We start from the raw sequence: 24,472 nt of genomic DNA, 5'->3' as shown, positions 1-24,472 counted from the left end.
ACTCTGAGTCTCTGCATTGGTCGCTGGGGCCTTTCTCTATCTCCCCAAGGCAGGTGGAGCAGGCTCCAGTGCCTCCCAGGGACAAGCAGCTCCTCCCACACCCCAAAACCTTGTGGTGACACCCAGCTGTTGTTCTCCTTGTGGTGAGGGGGCAGCAGCAGCTCCATGCTGGAGTTGGTTCCAGGTTGTCCCCGACTGCAGCAGTTCCTCTGCCACCAGTGAGTGCCAAGGCAGAGCACAGGCAGGGATGGCATCTAGCACGTGGCTGGTACAGAGCTGCAGCCTGGGGACACTGCTGTGTCCTCTGTGTGATGGGGATGGCATTGTCCTCCTGCTGGCATGCAGCAGACAGGACCTGACAGTGCTCCCTGCTCTGCCTGCCTCCTCTAAGGGTTTGTGGGACCAGCACTGCCAGAAGGAGGGTGGGAGGCACGTGGTGAGGTTCTGCTTGCTGCCTTGCCTGGAGACACTTGTGGGAGGTGGCAGCATCAAGCCGCCTTGATTTAAAGCCAGATGACAACACTTGGAAATGAATTAAAAACCACTTCTTTCCATGGCCACTGCTGGCCCATGCAGCTCGTTGTTCCAGTGCGCCTCCGAGGGTTTGGCATGACTGAGGGAGGGTTGAGATCCTCACTGTGGGCAGGGGGAGCTCCCCATACCGTTGGGCAGGACAGGGTTGGTGGTCACCACGTGTGCCCCGGGCACATCTGGTGGGTCCAAGCCTGATCTCAGAAGGGTTTGCATGGTGGATGTGTTCCACAGCAGCTCTGCTGTGCTCCATGGGTGACCGGTTCCTATTAGAGGCAACAAACATCAGCAAGTCCAGGGAAGCTATTTTTAAGCAGAGGAAGCACTAGAATAGCATCCTGAGTTTTTTAAGCCTGTGGCTTACTGAAGAGCCCAAGTCCTTCGAGAGCCTCGAAAGTCATAAGTGAGCTCTGGGGTCCTGTTTTGGCAGCTGACTTGGGCCAGAGGTCCAGGTGCAGCCCAGAGGGCAGCCAGCCAGCCCCAGCAGACCCTCCCCCTGCGACTGTGAGCACCTCTGGTCTCTGTGGGTGTGAAGGGCTTGACCAAGGACAGTGCTGTGAGCTTTCAGGGCTGGAACCCACCTGGTTTCCCAGCTGGATGGAGTCAGAAAAGGCAAGGCATGTGCAGGAGGTGGTAGGACAGTGAAAGAGATATTCAGCCAAGGATCCCTACCCCACAGACCTCTGGCTGCCTGCTTGAGGTCCCTGTGTTAGGAGGCTGTTGGCAAGACTTATGCATCCCAAACTGGTTTGTTTTGTCTCTTGTCACCTTGACCTATTTCCATGTGAAGCCCCAGAACCCCTGCCCTCCCTCCCCCTTGGCACCAGTGCAGATGATCCTGGCAACTGCCAGTCCCACAAATAGGACAATTCCCAAAATACCTCCGTTTTCAAGGCCAATGCCAGTTCTCCCAAAGCCTGGACAGGGCTGTTTTTCTAGGAGAATGTTTTCTTGGAGGCTTTTGCCATCCTGCTCCCATGTGTACTGTGGGCCTGCAAGAGCTGATGTTTGGGGTGTGCAGGTGGGATGGATGCAGCCTCCTCCTATCCCCTTCCCCTGGATCTGTACGTGCCAGCCAGGCTTATCTTCTGCTCTCAGGGTCCATGGATCATAGGACTGACATCCTCCTTACTCACCATGTGTCCTTCCTTCTCCTCCAGGCCGTGCTGAAAGACCAGAGCCAAATGAGGCAGATGGAGCTGGAGATCAGACCTGTCTTTCTGGTCCCAGACACCAATGGTTTCATCGACCACCTGGGCAGTTTGGTCACGCTGCTGGACTGCAGGAAGTTCATCCTGGTGGTGCCCCTGATCGGTGAGTAGGGCCAGTGCTGTGGTGGGGGCTCCCCCTCTCCCCTGGTGTGGTCTGTTCCTCCAGGCTGGCTCCCTCTCTCCATGCCCCACGTGCCCTCAGTGCCTGTGTGGTCTGGAGCCAGTCAGCTTGTGCCGTGGGACTGGACTTCATCCTGCCCTGTCTCATCCCAGTCGTTGTTGGCATTCCTTCAGCCCCTGTCACCCTGCTCCCTCCCTGCCAGCCCTCTGCCCACACCACTCAGCAAACTTCTCCCAGTGCTGCATTTGGGGGTGCCAGGGGGCTGGCAGAAAGCAGATGGGTGTTAAACAGGATTCGGAGGGAATTTCGAAGGGAGCAAGGAGGAGGAATTGTTAAACAATCAGAGCAGATAGCTTATCCTAGCTGAGCTGGGGCTTAGGCAGGCTGAGCAAATGGCCGGCCTGTGTCCCAGCAGCGTCTCGGAGCTGCTCAAGCCCAGCCCTTCTTTTTCTCCTTATAAAGCTCGCAGTAAAACAGCAAGCTGGTTCCCGTTATTGGTAAACACTGGCCCTGGCAGATAACGGCTGTGCTGCTGGGTGGTCTCCCGGGGTGGTGCAGCCCTGGGCCCGTGCCTTTGCTCTGGATGTTTGATCACGCTCTGGGCTGGAGGTGCCGCTCCTCCTGCCAGTGCCACCGCGGCGCCTGGCACGGCCCGGTGCCAGCCTGGCACTCACAGCATCCCCAGGGGCAGCAGGAGAGGCTGGGGCAGGAGTGGGGTTGGGCGTTGCAGAGCCCACATCCCGTCCACAGCCCCCAGAGGATGGGGACCAGCAGGGTTCTGTGGGTGTCAGGCAGTGAGGTGGCACAGGTGCACCCCGTGGCATGTGGGGGTGCTGCCCTCTGAGCCATTGTGGGGGTTCCTTCTCAGCTCTGCCTGTCCCAGAGCCAATATCCAGCTGCTGCCCTTCCCCTCAGGCTGAGCAGCCCAGCTCAGGAGGGATTCTTGGGGCTGGCACCCCTGGGTGGGGAGAGCAGGGCTGGATGCCTGCCCAGCTCAGCACAGGAGCTGCCAAGTTGCTCCGTGGCTTGGCACTGCAGAAGCCAAGAGAAGGCAGTCAGCAGCACCAGCAGAGCCTGGGAAGCCCTGGGGGCTGTGGGGCATGTTAACACCTGGGAGAGGCAGGAACCTGCCCTGGAGCCATGGCTTTGCCTCCTGGTGCACTCCAGTGGTTGCTGGGAGACTTCTCCATCAAACCACAGCCAAGGGCAGCAGGACAGCTGAAAACTCTGGTCCTCCCCCTGTCCAAGATACTGCTGCCCTCAACCTGCAAAAGGAGCCTGCCCTGCCCAGCCACAGGCACAACTGAGCACTTTTAGTGCCCTCCTGTCCTGCTGCCTCATCATATGGGAACAGAGTAACTCATCTCCCACTGCTGCCACAAGCCCCCCAGAAGCACCCCAAAGCCAGCAACTCCCTGTCCATGCACAGGCTGGTCACATTCCCCCTCATCCCCCAGGACAGCCATCAGTATGGGCAGGAGGAAGCCATCCTCTGGGCCTGTGGCTGCGGGGAACAGAGGCCTTGGTGCCATGTCCCATGGGCAGGCTGGAGAGAGGCCCAGTGCCCTTCCCTCAGCACTGCTCCCTGCTCTTCCTGGGGGTGCAGCAAGGGGTTAAGCGCTTGGCTTCTCGTTGGGTTTGTTTCTCTTGCTCTTTAACCTGCTCCGTGCTCCTTGAGCCTGACCCCGCCATGGAGAAGCCAGGCCTGGTGCAGAAGCACAAACAAGCCTCCCCTTTGAAGCCTGTTTAGCTTGGAAGCAGGAAGGCGGATTTCGGGAGGGAATACCAGCTTTTCCTGTTTGATGTTCCGTTCTTGCACGGCTCCCCCCACCCCGGGCCCAGCCGTGCATTGTGTGGAAATGGCAGCATCAGGTCGGTAGCAAGAAGAGTCTCCAGCCAGGGAAGAGCAAAGCAGCTCCACGCAGATTTAATTGGAATACCCAGACAGTGAGTGCCAGTCTCACCATGGGACAGAGCGATCACGCAGGCTCCCCGGGCAGTGATTCACAGCACTGGGGAGAGGCCTCAGACCCCGAGCTCTCTCCCCGAACCCCCCAAGGAATGCATAGTTCCCACTTGAACTCAGGACTTGGCTCCAAGCTCGGAAACAATCTTCAGAAATGAAGCCATGGCTCAAACACACACACACACACACACACACACAGAGTGCAGAGGCTCCCTCGCACACACGTGCACACCAGCTCTGTGCACACGCAGCCCCGCACACCAGCACAGCCAGGGGACACTTGTTTGCACATCTGGATGCACGTTTGTGTGCCCAGCCCTGCTGCCAGCTGTGAGGCCAGGCATACAAGGGTGTGTCCAGATGTGCTCAGAAGCATCATCGCTCACACACGCAGAGCGGCTCTTCCAGCAGCCCCAGCACCCAAGGGTTGGTCCCTCCTGGAGTTCTGGGGTCCCTTGGGCTCGTCAGGATGGAGCAGCTGGAGTTCCAAACCACTTGGCAGCAGTACAAGAGGTTCCAGTCAAGGTGAACAGGCTGGGAATCCACCTGGATTCCAAGCTCGTCTCGAGGCAGGACAGATGCTCAAAGCCAGATAGGTGAGGCGTTGAAAGGAGCGTGTTCCCTGCCAGGAGCACGGGGTGGTGGCTTCAAGTGGGAAAACAGGCCTGGGATTTGTGTGGGAAATAGTGCCAGGGTGGGAACTGCCTGCTTCCTGTTCCCATGTGCAGCCCTGCAGTCAGAGGCAGCAGTGCCACACGGGCAGGAGGCACCGTGCCACGGGCCAGCGCTGTGCTCGGAGATAGAGGAGCAGGAAGCAGGAGTTCAGGGTTTCCTGACACCCCTGGGCACGGACGTGCTGTTGGCATGGTACAGCAGTGTGGGATGGGGGGCACAGCAATGCTCCCCAGTGTTTGGCAGGGCAGAGCCAGTTGCCCTCACCAGTTACACTGCGGGGGTGAGGTGCCTGAGCTCTCGGGGCTGACCCAGGTGACCCACGGAGGTGGAAGGCAGCAAAGCTTTTCCAGACCAGCAGCCAAGTCCAGGAGCACAGGGACACTGCAGCAGCTGAACCCAGATTTCCTGAGCCAGCTCCCAGTGCCCCGGCCCTGAGGCCTTGGCAACTTGCATGCTCCAGCAGCAGGTCACGGGAGCACCTTGTCCCATAGTAACTGTACCTCCTCTTCCTGTTTGAAGTGATAAACGAGCTGGATGGCCTGGCCAAGGGCCCAGAGATGGAGCACCGGGCTGCAGGCTATGCCCGCCAAGTGCAGGAGAGAGCCAGGAAGTCCATCGAGTTCCTGGAGGAGCGATTTGAGAGCAGGGACAACTGTTTGAGGGCTCTGACCAGCCGAGGCAACGAGCTGGAGTCCATCTCCTTCCGCAGCGAGGACACCACTGGCCAGCAGGTAAGGGGCATCGGGGAGCTCTTTGCCACCACCTCCTCTGGGAAAACCAGGGGCGCTGAGGTCCATGAGCTCTGGCCGGGGATTGCTCTGTGCCCCCACTTTGCAGCTGGCTGAGCAGGCCCTTGTGTCCCTGCTCTCACTGAGCTGTGTTGGGGTGTCTCGAGGCCGTGCAGCAGTCAGGGTGGTGGGGGTGCAAAGGTTTCCCTGCCAAAGGTAACCTTGTCCTTTCTTTTCCAGGGAAACAATGATGACCTGATTCTGTCCTGCTGCCTCCACTATTGCAATGACAAGGCCAAGGATTTCATGCCCTCCAACAAAGGTGGGACATCCTCACATCCTCTTTGTCCCTACTCTGTGGCATTCCACAGACTCCTCCTGTTTCTCTTTCATGACCCTTGGATCTGTTTTCCCTCCTGCATTTTGCCTCTTTCAACACCAAGGTGCCACCTCCTGCCTCAGGTCAGCCCCAGGCTGTGGCTCTCCCACCTCATTGCCAAAATGTCACCTCATGGCACCTTGGGGATGCCCCGGCCTGTGACCAACACACCATAAACATCCACAGATCCATTTTTTGTGGTGACAAAGGGCCAGAAAATGCCTCCTCCCCATGACCCCTGATGCCTTCTGTCCAGGACTCTTTTTCCTCTGCATTCCTGGTTGGCATCAGCCATGTGTGCTGGGACCAGACAGCCTCCAGGCTGTTGCCAGGGCGGCAGGGATGGGAATCACATCAGCAGCTGCCCAAGAAATCAACCCGCATTTGTCAGCACGAATTCTTAGCAGCTTAACTTGTCAGATTCACAGAGAAACCGTCACCAAATGTTTATGTGCAAATGATGCTGAATTTTGAAATCATGTGGATTATGGGGAATGGGGCCTGACAAGCTGACAGCCTCTGGTTTGTAACAAGGAGGCGCGTCACCAGCGCGGGGCAGAGGATGTTTATTGTTACACATTTCTTAAAGTGTCCGCGCAAAACCTCCCGCTCCCACTTGAGGCAGCTCTCAATCCCTGCCCTGCCTTCCCGCTGAGCCCCCAATTCCCTTCCTTCCAGCACAGGCCAGCCAGGTGCTTGCCCACCATCCCCAGCCCCAACACCGTGACCATAGCCCGCATTCCTGGCCACCCTCCCCTTCCCCTCGTCCTGCTGCTCCCTGCGCAGCCAATCTGGGCCCATGTTGGGCTCCCATAAACTCTGTTTTTTCCATTCCCGTCCTGGCTCGGAGGCACTGTGTTTCCTGTGCTCATAGGAACAGTGCTCTGGTCACAGGACCCAGCTGCTTACACATAGCCCATATGCTTCCCCTGCCTCGCAGACACGTAAGCGTGGCTCCCACATCCCAGCCCGGCGCGTTGCGTGCGGGGCAGCTCATCCATCTGGGGGCAAGATCCCTCTGGTTCTTTCTCAGGCATCAACTCCCAGTGTCTGTCTGAGCCCCAGCCAGAAACGCCTCAGTGTCAGTGGCGACTCCAAAAAAGCTCCACAAAAAATAAGGGGTGGCTTTAGATCTTATAATGAGATCAACAGAATAATAGCACCAGCTTCCTGCTGGAGCCAGGGTCGCAGGCCGTCTTCCTGGCCTGGGTCAGGCAGGGACCTCCTCTTCCCAGCCTGTGGCCAGTCCACCACCCCTGTGGGCAGTGGGCAATGATCACAAATCATCCCTGGGCAGCACAGAGAGGGGAGCAGATTGGCCTTGGGGATGCCGGGCTGTGTGCGAGGCCCACCAGGAAGCTTGGCAGGGAGCAGGGAGGGTAGGGGAGCACACCATGGGATGGATGAAGGCCTGGGGCAGGTCAGAGCTTCACTGTGCTCCGTGTGTGTCTCGTTGCAGACGATCCCATCCGTTTGCTCAGGGAAGTGGTTTTGCTGACGGACGACCGGAACCTGCGAGTCAAAGCGCTGACCCGCAACGTGCCGGTGCGGGACATCCCCACCTTCCTCAAGTGGGCTCAGGAGGGCTGAGGAGGCCAAGGGGGGCCCAGGGCCCCTGAGGGAGTCACGCAGCCCCTGACGGCGGGAGCCCGGCTCCAGCGGCCGCCTCGCCGCGCCGCCACCGCCGCCAGCCCACCACGAACAATAAACGCCACGTCTTCAACCCACCCCGGAATGGCCGTGCTGAGAAGGGCCCCCCGAGGGCAGAGCAGCTGGGAAGGTCATTGCTGTGGATGGTTCACGTGGAGGCTGGGCCCTTGAGGGGCCCGCCGGCCTTTGGGCAGTGCCAGCGCGGAGCTGGAGAGCCCCGCTGGCGAGGGAAGCTTTGGGTGAGCCCTGTGCTGGATCACCAGCCTTTTGCTTGGTTTGCTTGGGTGCAGAGAGCTCGAGTCACGCCTTGGTGGCTCTTTGGGTTTGTAGGCTGCGTAGGGCAGAGATTGGGGACACGCCGGCACAAGACTTTGGGATTGTTTAGTCCAGCCTGTACCCCTTGGAGAGGCCATGGATTTCGAGGGCAGGTTTCCCCCTGCCCCAGCCTATTTGTCCTGCATGGCCAGACAGCCCCAGGTCCCCATCCCCTTCCCCACCATGTGCTGCCCCACGCAGGAGTGCTGCTTGCAGAGGGGTTTGTCCTCTCCGTGGTGCGGGGTTTGCTTGTTGAGTTTCATTTTTTCAGTGTAGGTTAGTTTTCAGGTGTGTGCCCTGCCTGCTTTGCTGGGGGAGGCTTTGAACACCCCTAGAGCCGCTTTGTCCTGATCCCCTGCCCACCCCAGCTGTTACTTTCCCCTTCCCTTCTCCCCCAAACCCCTTAGCCCCTACCCTGCTACCTTTAGGCATGCTTTTGACCTAGGACTCAGTGTGAGGCTAACAGAATTCTCCAAGGACCCCAGGACCGGCTGTCCCATGGGTACTGTGTGTCCTCACATTGCCACAGGCCCCTCTTCCATGTCGGATCTGGCTTCTGCCTATGGCTGCAGAGTCAGAGAGAACCACAGAAATGCTCAGCCCCGTTATTTGCCTAGCTGAGAGGGTCCATGGATGGAGCCATTGCCTCGTCCCTGGGTCATTTTGCACTTGGATTTGGGGTTGGGGTGCTGCTAAGCCTTCCACACCCCACCTTGTCCCATCACCAAGTGTCCCATCCCCAGTGACACACCAGATACAGAAGCTAAGAGGGAGCATTAACCCCTGAACCAGAGCCCCTGGAGCTCTGTCAAGTCCCAGTCCCCTGAGCCAGGGTGGGAGCAGCCCCAAGGCCACCCCTGGTCCCCGCTGGGGCGCCGCAGCCGTGGGAGGGAAGTGTCAGAGGTGGCAGAGGAAGCAGCAGGACAGAGCCCAGCATTTTCCTTTCCTGTGTGGGTGGCTCAGACCCAGAGTCTGCATCAGGAAGCTCAGTCACCCCTGTGCCAGCCCCCAGCCCCAGGGGCAGGGCCAGCAGCAGGGTCAGAGCCTCGGCAGCGTGATGGACACACAGACTGTGCTGATGACCTGTGCCAGAGCAGTGCCCAGCCCGGGGCACCGGGCACAGAGACTTTGGGGTGCCCACGGCTGCTGTGGGGCACACGGAGCCATTGGCACAGCACCCACACCCTGATTCCTTGCCCACAGGCCGTGCTGGCTGCCAGCTTTGCAGAGACTTCGCCTTCTCCTCCACACCGGGTGTGTTTCAGTGTTTGTTTTCTTACGGCGCTGCCCCAGCGCTCCTTTCCGAGGTACCACCAGCCTGGAGGGCCCTGCAGCTCTGCCAGATGTGTCACAGGCTCAGCCATGGGACAGTTTTGGTGCCACCAGACCAGGTGGCACAACAGTGAGCAGAGCTTGAGCACCTGGGGCCGTCCCTGCCAGGCTGCTGGGAGCCCTTGTCTCGGGGCAGCGCCCGCATTCGGGATGTTAAATTGGTTTTAATGATTTTTAGTATTAAACGTGTGTCAGTGCAGCGTGGTGTGTCATTTGTTGTCAGCCCATGAGTTGCTGCTGAGTTTGGGGTGGGGGACACCAGGGAGGGGCAGCAGTGGGACACATTGTAAGGATGACAGCGGCCCTGTCCCACCTGCATCTGCTGCTGCCCCCCAGCTGAGGGAGTCTGGGCTAACCAGATGCACAACAGAGCCCTTGGGTCCCCTCCCTGCAGCTCTGCACCCCCAGGTGACCACCGGGGTCACTCCCAGCCGTGCTCAGCTTCAGCCCTGCACCAGCCAAGCCCCTCCCCAGAGAAGAACGCAAGGCCACGCGTGTTAATGTCATTTTATTGCTCATTCCGTTTTGACTATAGAAAAAAAAAAGGGCAAGAAGCCCGTGTACAAATTGGACGTGATACAGGGGGGGCCGGGGTCCCGCTGGGCGCTGCCAGCTGTGCTTTGGGTGCTGCCACCGCCGCCAGTCACCCCACGGCAGCTCCGGGGGACCGGGGCAGCCCCGGGAGGCTCGGGGGCAGCTGGGCAGGAGCGGCAGCTCAGGCTAAGGCACAGTGGCTGCGAGGCCGGGGGCAGTCGCTGCTGGCGGCCGCCCGGAGCCTCGTGTGCAAAGGAGAGGAGGGGGCTCAGGAGGGGGGAGAAGCTTCACATTTGCCCCAACGGAGGGGTCAGGGCACGGGCCGGGGGGGTCCAGGCTGGGGGGACTTGGCCCACACCGAGCAGAAGGTGGGAGAGGGGGTGCGGTGGTGGCAGAAGGTGCCCGGGGGGGGACTCGGCCCCAGGTCACATCACCCCCCCGGGCTCTGCCCCACCGCCCCCTCCCGCAGCCCCTGCCCACCTCCCGTAGCTGACAAACCAGAGACCGCTTTGTCTTTGTCGTGGACCCCCCGGCCCGGCCCGGCCGCGCTGGAGACGGGCGTCTTTGGCAAAAAATAAAAAAATAAAAAATAATCAAGGCGAGTGTGGCCGCCCGAGGGCGAATCCGCCGGGTCCCGGGGCTGGCCCGGGTGCCCCGGGCATCCCTGATGGCGAGGCAGGGCCCAGGGGCTCAGTCTGGGACAGGCCCTGCCCCGCCTCCCAAAAACACGGGGAGCAGCCGGCTGAGCCCCTGCGCTGGGGACGGGAGGTCAGTGCTTGCTTCGGGGCGAGGAGCATCGCGATTCCCCGGCCCCCCCAGCATGGACGTGACCGCCGCTGTCCCGTCCCGCGTCCGCTGCTCAGCCCGCACCGTCCCCCTCCGTCAGTCCGTCCCGAGCCCCCGGGGGATGCTCGGGCACACACCCCCAGCCCAGCGCTGGCCGCTCCCGCTCACACGGAGCCGTCGCTCCGGCCACGACGGACGAACTACTCACGGCGCTCGGGGAGGCACAGTCCGGGTCCCGTCGCGGCAAAGCCGAGCGCCGGCGGCTCCCAGCGCGGGGCCGGAGCGACGCGGCGGCTGCCGAGGGCGTCCCCTGGCCCGGGGGCAGCCCTGAGGTAAGGAGCGGGCTCATGTCCTCCAAAGCCTCGGGGCGCAGCCCGGCCTCACAGCTTGTGCGTCGCTGCCGCCCGGTGCCGGGGTCCCGGCACCCCCCACGGCCAGGGGCGGAGGTGCCGCGGGGTCAGTCCCTGATTTGTCGGCTTCTCCTGAGGGACACGCCGTCCATCCATCCCGGAGCAGCTCTCATGGCACCTTCGCTACTGAGCGAGTTCTCCGGGACCGCCGGCAGCGCCTGGGGACGAGCACCCATCACCTCTCGCCCCCCCCCCAGCTCCACACGGGGCAGCGAGGGGAGCCCAGCGGCCCCCCCAGCCCCCCGGCCAGGCCGGTGCTAGGGGGGCGAGTATCGCTCTATGGTCCGGGCGGCCTCGGTGTGGAGGTGTGGAGCCTGCGCCAGCACCTCGGCCGCCTTGTCCTGGCTCAGCCCCAGGTGCTCGGCCGTGAACTTGGCCAGGGGGTAGAGGCTCTCCATGGCCTTGGGGTCGCTGAGGAAGTGCGAGGTGTGGGACAGCAGCTCGGCCGCCTTCTCCTGCTTGAGCCCCAGCTGGTCGGCGGTGAGCCGGGCCATGGCGTAGACGCTGTCGGGGAAGTCCAGCTTGGCTTTGCCGTCGGGGCCGGCCGCGTGCATCTTCATGTGGCTGATGAGGTTGCGCTGCTGAGCGAACTTCCCGCCGCACACCTGGCACTCGTAGGGCTTCTCGCCCGAGTGGATGCGCATGTGCTCGGTCAGGCGGTACTGGCGGGTGAAGCGCATCCCGCAGGCGTCGCAGGCAAAAGGCTTCAGGCCGAGGTGGCTGCGCATGTGGCGGGTCATGGTGCCGCGCTGCGTGAACTTCTTGCCGCAGATGGTGCAGGGGTAGGGGCGCGTCAGCCAGTGCGTCTTCTCGTGCTGCCGCAGCGTGGCCGGGTCCTTGTAGGACTTGTCGCAGGAGGAGCAGCGGTAAGGCCGCAAGATGTCACCCAGCCCCGGGCCACCTTTGTCCAGGAAGGGCACGGCCTGCTCGGCCGCCGCCTTGTGATAGAGCTCCTCTTCGTTGTGGGCCTCCACGTGGGCGTTCAGCTGCTCGGAGCTGGGGAAGCCCTTGCCGCAGGGGATGCAGACGTACAGGTTGTCGCCCAGGCTCTCCGGCTCGTAGCCCAGGTGGTTGCAGTAGCGGTCCAGCGCGTCGCCGGGCGAGGGGCCCTCGCTGCTGCCCGTCTCCTCGCTCGTGCTGTTGTCAGGCTCCAGGTCGTTGCTCTCCACGCTGGGGTAGCGGGGCTGCGGTGCCGCAGGCGGCGATTCGGCCTTCTCCTCCCGCTCCAGCTCCTTCTCCGCCTCCCCCTCGTCCAGGTAGGGGCCCAGGGGCTCGTGCTTCATCCAGCGGTACATCAGCTCTCGCCCGTCGGCGCGGGGCAGCGGGGGCTCGGCGCAGGGCGGCGTGCTGCGGAAGGGGTCGGGGGCGTGCGGGTGTCCCCCCGGCTCAGCGCCCGGCGGGGAGTCCTTGTAGGCAGCGGCGTGGCTGCCCAGGAGGCCGGCGCTGACAGGAGGGCTGTCATGCCGCGGGGGCAGCGAGGGCTCGCGGGGCTCGCTGGGCAGCAGGCGGTCAGTGGGCAGGAGCTGGGCGGAGGGGCCGGTGGGGCTCTTCTTGGAGAGGTCGAGGCCGCAGGGCGGCGAGCAGTGGCGCTCGGGCGGGCACAGCCCGTGGGGGTGCAGCGGGGCGCCCTGGGCGGCCGAGGCGTACAGCTCCCCGCACTGAGTGTTGAGAGGCGCCGCCGGCTCCACGGGAGGCAGGTCCACGGGCCGTGGCGTCCCCGAGTAGCAAGCCTGGATGACCGGCGTGGCGGCCCGCAGCCCGCGGCCCAGCTTGTAGGGCGCGTAGCCCCCGCGCAGGTGGCAGTACTTGCCGCTGCGCTTCAGCTTCTTCTTGCAGAGGGCCACCAAGCCGGGGATCTGGAGGTAGCTGGCGGCAGCCAGCACAGCACCCAGGCTCTGCTCGCTGCCCGGCTCGCACTCGGCCAGGCGGCCGGTGTAGATGAAGTCGAGGATGAGGCGGAAGATGCCGGGGCTCACCATCTCATGGTCCAGGTTGAGCAGGTTGTCGTGGACCACCAGCGACTTGAGGTAGGCGCTGCTGGCGGCCAGGATGTTCTTGTGCGCACGGAAAAGCGCGTTCTGCACCACGATGATCACGTCGCACAGGAAGCCCTTGGTGCGCTGCGTGTTCAGCTGCAGCAGCAGCTGCCGCGAGTGGCTCGGCACCTCCATGGCGTCCAGCATCCCGCTCCTCGCCCGCCGCCCTGCAACACAGCGGCCGCCCCGTCAGCGCCGTGCCCGGCCCCGCGGGCCCGCCGCAACGCGCGGGGGGCTCGACGTGCGCGGCCGGAGCTTCACCCACGCGTGGGGTGGGCGGCGTGGCGGGGGCGGGTCTGAGCCCCACGCACCGCTGAGTCCCGGCCGCTCTGCGCGGCCGCCCGGCCGGTGCCACCGCTTATATGGGGGCTCGTTTCTCGGCGGGTCGGGGGGGCGGGAGGGGGGCGAAAACCCCCGGAGGGTTTTGGAGAAAGTGACATCACCCGCCGCCGCCGCCGCCAGTGCCGCGCCCCGGCCCCGCCAGCCGTGGGATCCCGAGACCCCGCGCCCACCTGCCAGGGGAGAGCAGGGGGGAACACTCCGAGCCGGTGCCCGCCACCGCCCGCCCGCCCGCCCGCCGGTCCCCGCTCCCCGCCGCGCCTCCCCGCTTCTTATGCGCCCCGGTCCCGGGAGGCGGCGGGCCGGACCCCCCGGGCGCCCCCCGCCCCCGTTTCCTCTCCCCCCCTCGAGGTGAGCGGGGGGACGGTCGGGGGTGTGGGGGGCAGCGGGACCTCCCCTCCCCGCCTCCGTCCCGGTGCCGGTGCCCCCCGCCCAGGTGCGTGAAGCCAAGAGCCCGCGGAGCGGCTTTTTCGGCCGATTTCCCCGCATTTCGGGGTGTTCCCCCCCTCCTTTTACCTGGGCGTCCGGTGGCCTCCGCCAACCAGCTGAGGTCTCGGTGAACTCTCATGGCTCAGCCCCGGGGGGGCCGCCGCCGGTTGCTGCTCCCCTCCACCCTCCTCTTCCTCTGCTGCTTCTCTTCCTCCATACCCCGCGCTCCCGGCCGGTCCTACGGAACGGGAGGAGGAGGAAGAGGAGGAGGTGGTTGTGGAAGAAGCAGCAGCGGTTCCTCGGGGTTCCCGACGCCGCCAGCTCGGAGGTGAAACCCGGGCTGCGAACTCCCCCTGACCCCGGCCTGAACTCCGAGCAGCGCCGCTGGCTGTTAAAGGGACGGCGGGAGGTTTTCCTCCTCCCATCCCCGGGCGGGGCACCGACAAGCCGGGCCCCCCCCCTTTACACACCCCTCCCTCCCCATCCCGGTCTCCTCCTCCTCCTCCCAGCCCGGTTTTTCCCTCCTCCCGGTCTTCTCCTGCCGCGCCCCGACCGCCCCCTCGGGGGTCTCGATCCTCGCACATCGCTCTTTGCCCGGGGACAGCCGGGTGGGGCCGGGAGCCCCGCAGAGGGGGGCCCGGGGGTGTCCCCGGGCAAAGGGCGAGGTGTCCCCCCCGTCGGTACCGCTCGTAGGGCGCCATCTAGCGGCTCCCGGTGCGCTCCACCCCGCCCGGTACCGGAGGCGGCTCCTCCCCGGCAGGTGGGACCCGACGGGGCGGACGGGGCTGGGGAGCGATAGAGCAGAGGGGTTTCGCTCGCCGCCCCGCCCGAGGGATGGGTGCTGATGGGCAGAGCGGGGGGGGCACCCATCGTTGGGAAGGCTGGAGAGGGTGGTCGCCTTTTTGGGGTGCAGAGGGTGGAAGGTCGTGTCCGATGAGTGGAGATGATGTGGGAAGGGGTTCTGGGGAGCAGGGAGGGAAGGCAGACGGGCGCAATTTTCTGGTGAGGGGGGAGAGCAGAGAGCGGGAGGGGCGCGCAGCGCTGGCGCCCAGATGTGCGGTGGCGGTGGCGGTCCTGGGGTGGGCTGGGGGCTTGCGGTGGTTTGGGATGAGGAGGAGGAGGAGGAGGAGGGGGAGGCAGAGCCACGTTTCCCCCGCTTTATCCCTCCAGCCGTCGCTGAAAAAGCTGCTGGGCTTGGGGTGCAGCACGGGGTACCCCCCTTGGCGCGGGGGGAGCCGCCTCTCGCTTCACACTTTCACTTCTCCTTTCTCACAGCCGCAGCCTCTTGCACAACCTCCTGGTACAGCAAAGCATCGTGATGGGCTCCCCCAGGCCGGCTGCTAATCCTGGGGTGTCCCGCTGGCACCCCCTGGCCTGAGCAGGGCACCCCGAGCAGTGCCATCCCTCCCACCTGGGCTCTTGGGGTTTCACCCCATAACCCCGGTCCCCTGGTGAAGGGGAGCCAATGTGGGGGCCCTGGTGCCTGGGACACGCTTTGGCCAGCCCTGAATTCGGGACAAAAAGGGATGGGTGCTGGCAGGGAGGGTGCGGGCTGGTGGCAGCCCTTGCCCTCACAGCTCAGCATCGCTCACCTGGAACCCACCCTCAGATTCCCTTCGATTCAGCGGGTCCCAGTTCGCTGCGGAAACGTCACCCTGGGGACCGGGACGGAGTGTCACTGCCCGCGGGCTCATCCCAGGCTCAGAAATTCCCCTCCCTGCTCCCCATGCTGGGCTCTTGCCCACAGGAAGAGCCGGGATCCTGGGAGCGGGACGTGGGCGACCCTCGTTAGAGCCGCGGTTTAATCCCAACTCTCCGGGCACTAATTTCTCCCCCCTCTCCCACTTTTTTTTCTTTCCCCCCTCTTCAATTAACGGCTGGAAGTGTTTCAGGTTCTGGCAGCGAGCTCTGGACGTCGCTGTGAGCGATGGCTCCCGCGGGCTCCGTGCCGGTAATTTATGGGGCTGAGCTGCATAAATCACGGCAGCGAGCGGCTCCCAGACAGCTGCATCCCCCGGGGCCGGCCGGGACCCCGGGCTGCCCCAGCTACCTGCTGAGTGACGCCGAGCCTCGGGGGCAGCGGCCGAGCGAGGCAATGGAAAAACCCTTCACCTTTTCCACCCTCCTTTGCAGCTCCTCTCCCACTCCCGGCCTCTCCCAGGAGCAGAGGGGCGGATCGGTGCCCGCAGGGCTTTGGGGCAGGTGGAGGGTTTGTTTTTTTTTTTGCACGAGTATCCCCCGTCCTGTCCTTCTCGGCTTTCTGGAGGGATCCTAACCCAGCAGCCTGAGCCAGCGTTCCGCACCCAGAGCTCTCAGAAACTGCCGGGCGTCCCCAGGGAGCTGCAGCCCATGTCCAGCTCCGAGGGACATCGGGGACGGCCGGGCTGCAGGACCGCGGGAGGAGCCAGCGCCGGCAGCGCGCAGAGAAAGGGGCATTTTCGCCTCAATGTGCTGAGCAGATTGGAACCAGCTCTGGTTAAGTCATTGGCTCTGTTGGGAGGTCTGAGCTGGAGCGTTTCCCGCCTGTGCCCCCTCCCCACGATCAATCAAAGTTGCAGCAAATTAGCCCAGATGCTGGGAGATTCGGTTCAAATCCAGCTGTGGTTTGGATCGCGTTCGCATGCCTGGCTTCATGTGGGACCTGGGCTTTTGGACAGGATACAGCCCCCCGGTCTCTGCAGGGCCCTGTTTCCCAGCGCAGCCTCTCCCCAAAGCCCACACACATGTCTTCCATTACTGCCCTTGGCCAGCGGGGCCGCATCCGGCAGCGCCAGGAGCCTGCAGCCCCCGCTGGCAGCTCCAGCTCCGTTCTGCCGGCGGGGCCGGGGTAGAGCAGCCCCGAAAGTGCGCCCCTGTGTGTGCGGGGGATGTGTGTGTGTGTCCCCTCCACTGAGGGGCTGAGGCTGTGCAACTCGTGACAGCGCTGAGCCCTGGGTCACCCCTGCCCATCTCCTGAGCTGCTCCGGTGCCAAGGCCCTGGGGGCAGCCACGGGACCCTGCCGAGCTCTCCCGGGGTGCCCCCATCAGGAGAGGATCCCTGGGAAGGGCAGAGGTTCCCCGGCACAGCACAGGCCCAGCCAGGGTGGCTGCTCCCTGCTGGGCTGCCTGGGTGGCATTGCTGGGGTGGACAATGGGAGTCATTCCCTGGGCGGTGATGCTCCAGTGGCTTGGGGAGCCTTCTCTGTGGGCTTGATGGGGCAATGGGACCCTTTTCTTTTGGGGTGACACTGAGAGGACCCTTTTTTACAGAGTGATACTTGGTCAGACAAGGGCACCTATCCCTGCAAGGTGATATTTCACGGAGCAGGACAACCCTTCCTTGCACGATCCAGGTGCACAAGAGACAGACTCAAAGAGCAAGAGCTGGGACTGGGAGAGACCTCGGGATGTCATCCCCAGCCCCAGCAAGGTCACCAGGGCTGGCTGCACAGGACCTTGCCCGGGTGGTTTTGGGTATCTCCAGGGGACCCCAGCAGCTCCCTGGGCAGCCCAGGCCAGCGCTCCCCTCCCAGTGTGAAAGGGCTCCCTGGTGGTGGGACTCAGCCTGTGCCACCTGCCCTGGCACTGGGCAGCAGGAGCTGAGTCTGGCTCTGCCCTCTCCACACCCTCCAGGGCTGTGCATGCACTGACAGGTCCCTGGAGCCTCCTCTTCTCCCAGCCCTCTGCCTCTCCTCATCAGGGAGATGCTCCAGCCTTTTGCTCCTCTTAGTGCTCCTTCCCTGGACTCCCTGCAGCATTTCCATGCTGGGAGCCCACAGGGGGAAGGATCCTCTCACTGCTGTCAACCAACACACACCAGGACACCATTCACCTCCTTCATCCCGAGGACACAGGGTCAGCTTCCCCAAGGACCCTCAAGGTGTTTTCCACTGAACTGCTGTCCAGCTGGGATATCCCAGAGCTCAGGGATCTTCCTCCCCAGGAGCAGGGCTTGGCAATTCCCCTTTCTGAACTGGGGGGCAATGGGATCCTTATGGGGGGATGTTTGGGAAGAAAAGGGAGCCCATCCCTGTGAGGTGATGTTTTGTGGAGCAGTGGGACCCCTTCCTTGTGGGATGGTGCCTGAGGGGGTGACAGGACCCATCCTCTGCAGGTAGATGAGGATCCTGTCCCTGTGGGTCAGTTTGGTGAGATTATGGGACCCCTTTCCTTATGGGTGATGCTTCTGGGGGCAATTTTCAGTCAAACAAGGCACCCAACCCTGCCAGGTGTTGTTTCCTGGGGCAGTGGCACCCCTTCCCTGTGGGATGACACTTGATGGGGTGATGGAACCCCTTCTCTGCAGGCAGGTGATGATCTCATCCCTGTGGGATGCTGCTTGGGGAAACATTGGGACCTTTCCCTTATGGGTGATGCTTCATGGGGCAGTGAGACCCCTTTCTTGTGGCACAATGCCCAGATTGGGTGAGGAACACTTCCAGCAGGGTGATATTTTGGGCCTTGAGGCGATGAGACCCTTTCCTTTGAAGCGATGCACCGTGGGGCAGTAGGATCCCTTCCTTGTGGGGTGACATCCAAGCAGGTGAACACCCCGCCCCTGTGGAGTCACGATGGCACAACGAGACCTCCCTTCCTCTCCCCCTTCCTCCTCCAATCCCCCTCACCCACCACCCCCTCCCCACGCCCTACAGGTGACCTCCCCCTCCCCACGCACATCCCCGGCTCCTCTCGCTCTCTCCCACGGCAGGGACGCGGCTGTTTCACCGGTGGGAAGCCCACGAGATGGCAGCAACGGGCCGCGCTCCGGGATGCGACACCCCCTCCTCGGGGGCCGCGACCCCCCCACTCCACCTCCCGCTCGGGGGACCGTGTGCGTGTCGGGGGGGACCGGGACGTGCAGTGGGGGGGTCGCGGCCCCCGGGCGGAGCGGCGGAGCTGCGCAGCCGGTTGCGGGTGGGCCGGCCCCAGCTGCTGACTAATCCCGGGCTGAGTCACGGTTGCGGCGGGGAGCGCTGCGGCAGCGATTCCCCACCTCCCCTCGCCGAACCGGAGAGCCCCGACGGGGCGAGCGCCGGTGCTGCGTGGGGGAAAAAAAAAAAAGGGGGAGGGGGGGGACAGGAGTGGGACACCCCCATCTAGCAGGGGGTGGGAAAGGCGTTTTGGGGAGTTGTAGGGGGGTGGCAACACCTTGGTCGGTGGAGGGTGGGGAGGTGCCGGTGGGGTTGGGAGGGGTTAATTCTCTGAGGCGCCCTGCAGGTATTTGGGGGTGTGAGGGGTAGGGGAGTGGGGCGGTCGTGGCTTGAGGCCCCCGGAGCAGCGTGTGGCCTTGCAGCAGCGCGGCCTTGCGCAGCGGCGGATGCTGGCGGGCGCGGATGCTGCTGTCAATGACAACGCCGCTGTTGCTGTGGTTACCGGTGTGATGCTTCGCCAGAGCAGAGTGAGGTCAGACGGCTCCAGCAGGAGTGGGGGAGATGCATGGATGGATGGATGGATGCACTCACAGGTGCATAAAGGGAGAAAAGATGCTCCCAAATGCCCCTGGATATGACTCTAGGCCCATCTAGGGGGGATGCAGGCGCTCGGGAAGGAGCAAGGAGCCAAAATTAACTCACCCGTGAAGCCACAACCTTCTTCTGTAGCACTGACGGCTTTTGGGGGACCCAGCCCTGGTGGGAGTGAGGGCCAGCCCCCATTGTGAGGCTGGAGGGGTTAGGGCAGCACGGTGCTGCAGTGGGTTGCTCACCCCGTGTATTCTAAACTCACCCCCCACCACTGCTTGTGCTGTCCCATTGTCCTGCAGGGCACTGGGGTGGCACCCGCGGGTGCTCGTGGCACTGCAAGGACAGGGGGTCTGATGAGGGGACACGTGGGAGGTGCTGCTCAGGACATTGTTGTGGGTGAGGGTAGCAGGTGGGCAAGGGGCACCCCCAGGATGGTGCCTGGATGTGGGGACCCCTGTGCGACCTCTTTCCATGACGGGGGGCTCAGAGAGCCCCAAATCAGCAGCCTTGTGGTGATGCCAGGATGGGGCCACGTCCTGGCCTAGCAGGGTGGTCAGGGGGGATGGGAACCCCGGATTCCCATGGGTGCCTGGATGGATCCCTCTGTCTGGGGCAGGGGGTGCCCCACACGGCACTCCCGGGGGGACAGGACCCTCAGTTTGTGTACCAGTGGGTGCACAGCCCCTGGGTCTGGCAGCAGGTGGAGAAGGGATGTGGGGCGCTGGGTGCTGCCCCACTGCGCTCCTCGAGCATCCAGGGAACGGGGGGGGCTCCGGAGGGGTCGTGGGGAGGGCCGGGGTCCTGCTGCAGCCCGGACCCCCTGCCCGGCTCCGGGCCGCTGTCCTCCCCCCGCGCCGATATAAATAGTAGCGTCTTCCCGTTCCCTAAATTTCCTCGCTGACGTAGAGCTCACGTCATTGTGTAGGTTGATGCTTTTCTATGAATGAGCCGAGATCCCCGTTACTACGAGCCCGATCCTATAAAAGCCCCGCGCGCTGCGGACAGCGCAGCACCGACACCGGCGCCGGCCCCGCCGGGAGCCGCGGGGCCCCTGCCCGGCCCGGCAGCCGCGGGGCCCGCAGGAGGTAAGGCACCGGCTGGCTTGGCCCGCAGGTAAGCGGGGACGGAGCCCGGTGCGGGGGCGGGAGGGGGGCAGCGGAGCCCCCGCTGCACCTGCCGGCCCCGGGGCGGGGGTGAGGCGGAGCGGAGGGCACCGGGGGCCGGGGCGGGGGAAGGGGAGCTCTGCGGCGGCGGGGGCGGCGCGGTGCCGCCTGGCGCAGCCCCACGTGCGGGCCGGGCGGCGGGGGCGGCGGGGCCGGGCGGCGGCGCCGGCGGGGGCGGTGCGCGGGGGCGGGCGCTGAGCGCGGGGCCGCCCCGGGGGGGAGCACGGCGGGGACCGGCCGCCCGCACCTTGCAGGGGCTGGGGGGTGCGGGGAGAGGTGCGGAAGCGCATCCGCGTGTGGGGCCGTGCGTGTGCGTGTGTGTGTGTGTCCCGCTCCGCGGTGACACCGGCGCCCGCTGGCCCCCCCCTCTCCGAGCGTCCCCGCGGCCACCCCCGACGGGACCCCCCCAGCCCCATCCCGCGGTGCCGCTGTGCCAGGCACTCTCCACCGCCGCCTCCCTCGGGTTCCCCCGCAGCCCCGTGTCCCCAGCCCGGGTGCTGCCGGCTCCGCAGCCCGGGGAGGGAGGGGGGGGGGGGGTCGATCGCCTTCACCCCGCTGCGTCTAAAGAGCGCGGAGACCCCGTCGAGGAGAGCCCGAGTCAGAGCGTCGGCACCTTGGCTCTAGACTGCTTACTGCTGCGTAGGGACAGGACAGTAACAGTCTACAGTCATGGCTACTGAAGCATGACCCACCGCCGGCACCGGCACCGGCCCCGGCCCCGGCCCGCACCGGCCCCGGCCCCGCCGCAGCGCCGGGGGGGCGGGCGCTGTCCGTGGTGCTGAGCCGTCGGGGAGCGCGCCCCGACGGGGGCGGGGGGGAAGGCGGGAAGGGGCGGGGATGGGGGGGTGTCCCGGTGCCCGCCTGACCCCGCTCTCTTTTTCCCCCCCCGCAGACACCGACCCCCCCACGGCGGACGCCCCCCCCCCGCCTTCCCGCTGCAGCCCAGGTAGGGGGGGACTCCCGGCGGGGCAGACACGCGTGGGAGGGCAGGGGGCGGGCGGGGGGGGGTGGGCGGATGCTACCGATGCTGCCGATGTTACCGACACTCCCCCCCCCCCTCCCAAGCACCGGGAGTCCCCCCCCCCGCGCCGCCGGTGGGGGTCGGGCGCGCTCGCTGCGGTGGCGGGGACGCCTCCTCGCCGTCGCCAAGGCACCGCTGCCCCCTCCCAACCCGCCCTCCTGACTCCCCCCCCACTCCGACGCCGCCCGGGCGACCGTGGCTTTAGATTGTTACTGTGCCGCTGGGGGGGTAACAGTCTACAGCCATGGTCGCCGGGACAGGCGGACTCGCACCGCGGGCAGCACCGGCTCCCCCCACTCGCCCACCCCCGGGGGTCCCCGAGGCGGCGGAGGCGGGGCGGCGGGGGTCCCGTCGGGGGCGGCCCGCCTCCCGGGGCAGTAGGAGCTCACATGCAGGATGCAGCTCACCGCACATCAACTCTTACTGTTCGGGGGGGCGGGCGCCGAGCGGCTCCTCCTCGGGCAGCGGGATCGATGGGGACCCCCTCCTCGGATCCCCCATCCTGCCCCCCGCCCCGCAGCCCCTCACCTGCCCTCCCGGCGGGGACCCGGAGCCCCTCGGGGACCGTCCCCGCCGGGCTCGTCCGCTCGGCAGCCGGGGTCCCGTTCCCCCGTGCCGCGTGTCCCCGCCGGGGGGGACCCGTTGGCGGAGCGGGGCTGGCGGCGGGGCCGGCGCGGCGGGGACTGAGCGCTGCCGGCGGGGCCGGGGCGGGGGCGGCCGGGGGCGGTCGCAGGTTGCACAACCCGCCCGGCGCGGCCAGGAGATTCCTGAGCGGCGAAGTCAGAGCGGCCCGGCCTGCCCCGGCACCGGGCACCGGGCCTTCAGCAGCCGGCGGCGACCGGTGCTGGCCGGGCAGGGCTCCTCGTGGGGGGCACCGGGGACTCACGGCCCTGGAGATGGAGAGAAGGGGCTGGAAGGGCTGTAGGACCACACAGACCCGGAGGGGAGGGAGGTACCTCATCCCATGGGGACACCGGGGATGTAGGGTCAGGCCCAAGTGGGTGACGGTGGCAGTGGCAAGAGGGACAGGAAGAGTCCCTGAACAAGAACTTTCAGTCCTGCGATCCTGCAGCACAGGGCTCCTGTGGGTGTCCCATCTAGACTGAGTAGGGGTCATGCAGGGTCCCCTGCCCACAGTCTCCCTCTGCAAAGCAGCCCCATTAGGATCCCTCACCCCTCCATGGGGTCATGCACCTGGCAGCTTTGCCCTCACCCAGACAGGCATGGCCACCACCAGGTCCCCAGGGGCCAGCAGGGACATGGGAGGATCAGAGGTCCTTGCTGTGCCCTGCTGTGTCTCTTGCTTGTTCCCTGTGACTCCTGCTTTTCCCATTGCTGCTGTTGGTGATGGGCCTCACACCTCCAGGATGGGGATTTTTGGGCAGTCCCACCAGTGCTCAGGTAAAACCACAGCTATGTCCAGCACATCCATGCTGCAAAGTTGCCACTGCCACAAAACCCACCCTCCATCTTCTGGGAAACACCTCCTTGTTTATACCCCATCAACAGCATCACAGTGAGATCCAGGCCATGGTGACACCAGTGTCCCTTCCAGGGTACCCCTGGGTGAGGGGACATGTCCTGTGGGCAGTGCTGTGGCCCCTTGTACCCCATGCTCCAGCCCGGGAATGTTCCAGCTGCACTGTTGTTTTGAAGGCCAGGTTTCTCCCGCTGACACCCTGGAATCAGTTTTTCTTCCAGAGTCCTTAAAAATATCCTGGATTCCTGACACCAGGACTTGTCTTCCAACGGCGCTTCCAAGCCGCTGGGCCTGGGGCCAGCCGCCGGCGCCAGGGGACAGAGGCTGTCCAGCTCCCGTGCTCCTCCTCAGCACAGAGACCGCAGCGGTGCCGGGAAGGAACGTGGTGCCAAGGAGGATCACAGCCCCTGCCACGGCCTCCTCCACGGTGGATTGGTGCTCAGCAGGGCACAGGCATGGCACAAACCGTGCGTGACCTCGGCAACGCACCCAGCGGCTTCAGAACGCGTCCCTGCGCACGGCCAGGAGGGTGGGAAGGGTCTTCCTGGCACCTCCAAACCGTGACCCCACAGAGCCCGGCGGCTGAGGACAGGGGTGGACACTGCCTCAGCGAAGGTCCCAAGGGACTCTCCTGGATGGGATTTCCCTGTGCATCCCTGGGAAAGCACGTGGCCCCAGAAAACTTCTAGACAAAACCTGTCACCCGCTCCCGGCTGTGCCAAGTGACATCCTGGCACTGTAGGAATTTAGGGTGGGCCCGGGGGGGCTGAGCCAGCAAAGCTGGTGGGGGCTGCAGGAAGAGGTGCTGCTGTTGCCCCCCCAAAGGCCGGGCAGGTGCCCACTGGCCCCACACGCTGTTGCTGCCATCTGACAGCTCTTGGCGAAACGGCCTTTTGTGATTCAGCTGTGTTTATCCCAGCCTGCAGCCCGGCCCAGCGTGGGTTTCCATGGAAAACTTCCATCCAAAACAAGGAGAGAGAAGGAGCTACAGCAGGAGTGACTCAGCCACAACTGGAAGCTTCTGCGAGTGAAGCAGGGAAGGGGGGGCTGTTCCCTACGGCTTGGTCCTGCTCCAGCAGCGGGGCCCAGGCACGGTCCCAGCTGTGCCCTGCCCGTGCCACCGCCACTGCACAGGCAGGACCTTGGCAGGTTTGGGAAAAGCCTCGCTGTAAAACCATCTGGGAAACACATCACCCTCCTAGAGTGCCCCATCCCCACGCCTCTGGCGGTCCTGCTGGTGGGGACAGAGGAGGAAGAGAGTGAGATGAGTAAGGCTCAAACCCTGGCACGAGCCGCACCTGAGGCCTGGCTCGGCAGGACGTCGCTTTTTCCAGCGCTGCCCACAGGAACCCCTGCCCATGCCTGGTGTGCCCCAAGTGGGTGGCTGGCAGGGTGGGCAGTGGCACTGACCTCGAGATGGCAGTGGCACAGGGGGAAGGGGTGAGGGGAGCTGGGGAGAGGTGGGAAAACAGCCAGGAGTTTGCAGGGAGGCAGCAGCACTGGCAGCACTGGCAGAGTCTCTGCTCATGCCGGGCTCCTCCTGCCCTCCCCGGGACACTGGGACAGGGCTGGGGGCTCTGCTCACCCAGGGAAGGGGCAGCAAAGCTCTGCCTGGCCAAGCCCTGGACTCCCTGCCCTCCTCAGGAGCAGGGCCACAGCCAGGGTCCCTCCTGTCCCTGAGGTCACACAGGTGGCTCCCATGGCTGTACTGGGGTATGGAAAGGCACATCTGGGGACAGGGGTGACATCCCCCCCTGCTGAAACCCCCCGGCTCACGGTGCTGCTGCTAACACTGCTGATTGTCCCCAGGGCCCTCTTGTCCCAGGCAAGTGGCACAGCTGCCACCCAGATCCCGGGCTCAGTCCATCACTCCCTGTTCAGCAACAGCACCTGGGCCACACTGTTTTGGGGAAAAAACCAACTCC

General features: G+C 64.8%; 3 protein-coding genes across 4 annotated transcripts in view; 2 read left to right on the top strand and 1 right to left on the bottom strand.

The window, feature by feature from the left end:
• Window positions 1–9,107, top strand: part of SMG6 (SMG6 nonsense mediated mRNA decay factor) — a 105,394-nt gene extending 96,287 nt beyond the window's left edge. Inside the window, 4 exon segments of the mRNA XM_036395419.2 lie at window positions 1,692–1,845; window positions 5,024–5,235; window positions 5,473–5,554; window positions 7,071–9,107. Of these exon segments, the coding sequence (XP_036251312.1) occupies window positions 1,692–1,845; window positions 5,024–5,235; window positions 5,473–5,554; window positions 7,071–7,201 (579 nt within the window). The 3' untranslated portion in view covers window positions 7,202–9,107.
• Window positions 9,108–9,400: 293 nt separating this feature from the next.
• Window positions 9,401–13,787, bottom strand: HIC1 (HIC ZBTB transcriptional repressor 1). The gene is made up of 2 exons (XM_036394894.1): window positions 13,530–13,787; window positions 9,401–12,841 (listed from the first exon to the last, which is right to left on the bottom strand). The coding sequence occupies exons 1-2, from the start codon at window positions 13,579–13,581 to the stop codon at window positions 10,896–10,898; spliced, it is 1,998 nt and encodes a 665-aa protein (XP_036250787.1). The 5' UTR covers window positions 13,582–13,787; the 3' UTR covers window positions 9,401–10,895.
• A 5,980-nt stretch (window positions 13,788–19,767) lies between these two features.
• On the top strand, window positions 19,768–23,537 carry LOC118694261 (skin secretory protein xP2-like). 2 transcript variants are annotated; one of them, XM_036395275.2, is made up of 3 exons: window positions 19,768–19,968; window positions 20,939–20,992; window positions 22,757–23,537. In XM_036395275.2, exons 1-3 carry the CDS (start codon window positions 19,823–19,825, stop codon window positions 22,794–22,796), a joined length of 240 nt encoding a protein of 79 aa, XP_036251168.1. In that variant the 5' UTR covers window positions 19,768–19,822; the 3' UTR covers window positions 22,797–23,537. The 2 variants fall into 2 exon arrangements, with proteins under 2 accessions (XP_036251168.1, XP_036251165.1); XM_036395272.2 differs by having other exon boundaries at window positions 19,777–19,996.
• The last annotated feature ends 935 nt before the right edge of the window (window positions 23,538–24,472 follow it).

The sequence above is a fragment of the Molothrus ater genome, chromosome 21, assembly GCF_012460135.2.
Source record: "Molothrus ater isolate BHLD 08-10-18 breed brown headed cowbird chromosome 21, BPBGC_Mater_1.1, whole genome shotgun sequence".
NCBI lineage: Eukaryota > Metazoa > Chordata > Aves > Passeriformes > Icteridae > Molothrus > Molothrus ater.
This window is presented reverse-complemented; position numbering and strand designations above follow the sequence as displayed.

Bases quoted from the DNA above. Each gene is read 5' to 3' on its own strand.
- HIC1 (XM_036394894.1), bottom strand. From the start codon at position 13,581: ATGAGAGTTCACCGAGACCTCAGCTGGTTGGCGGAGGCCACCGGACGC. The intron at 12,842-13,529 runs GTAAAAGGAGGG...GCTGTGTTGCAG, and splicing joins GGAGGCCACCGGACGCCCAG to GGCGGCGGGCGAGGAGCGGG.
- LOC118694261 (XM_036395272.2), top strand. From the start codon at position 19,827: ATGAGCCGAGATCCCCGTTACTACGAGCCCGATCCTATAAAAGCCCCG. The intron at 19,997-20,938 runs GTAAGCGGGGAC...CCCCCCCCGCAG, and splicing joins CCGGCTGGCTTGGCCCGCAG to ACACCGACCCCCCCACGGCG. The intron at 20,993-22,756 runs GTAGGGGGGGAC...CCCTGGAATCAG, and splicing joins GCCTTCCCGCTGCAGCCCAG to TTTTTCTTCCAGAGTCCTTA.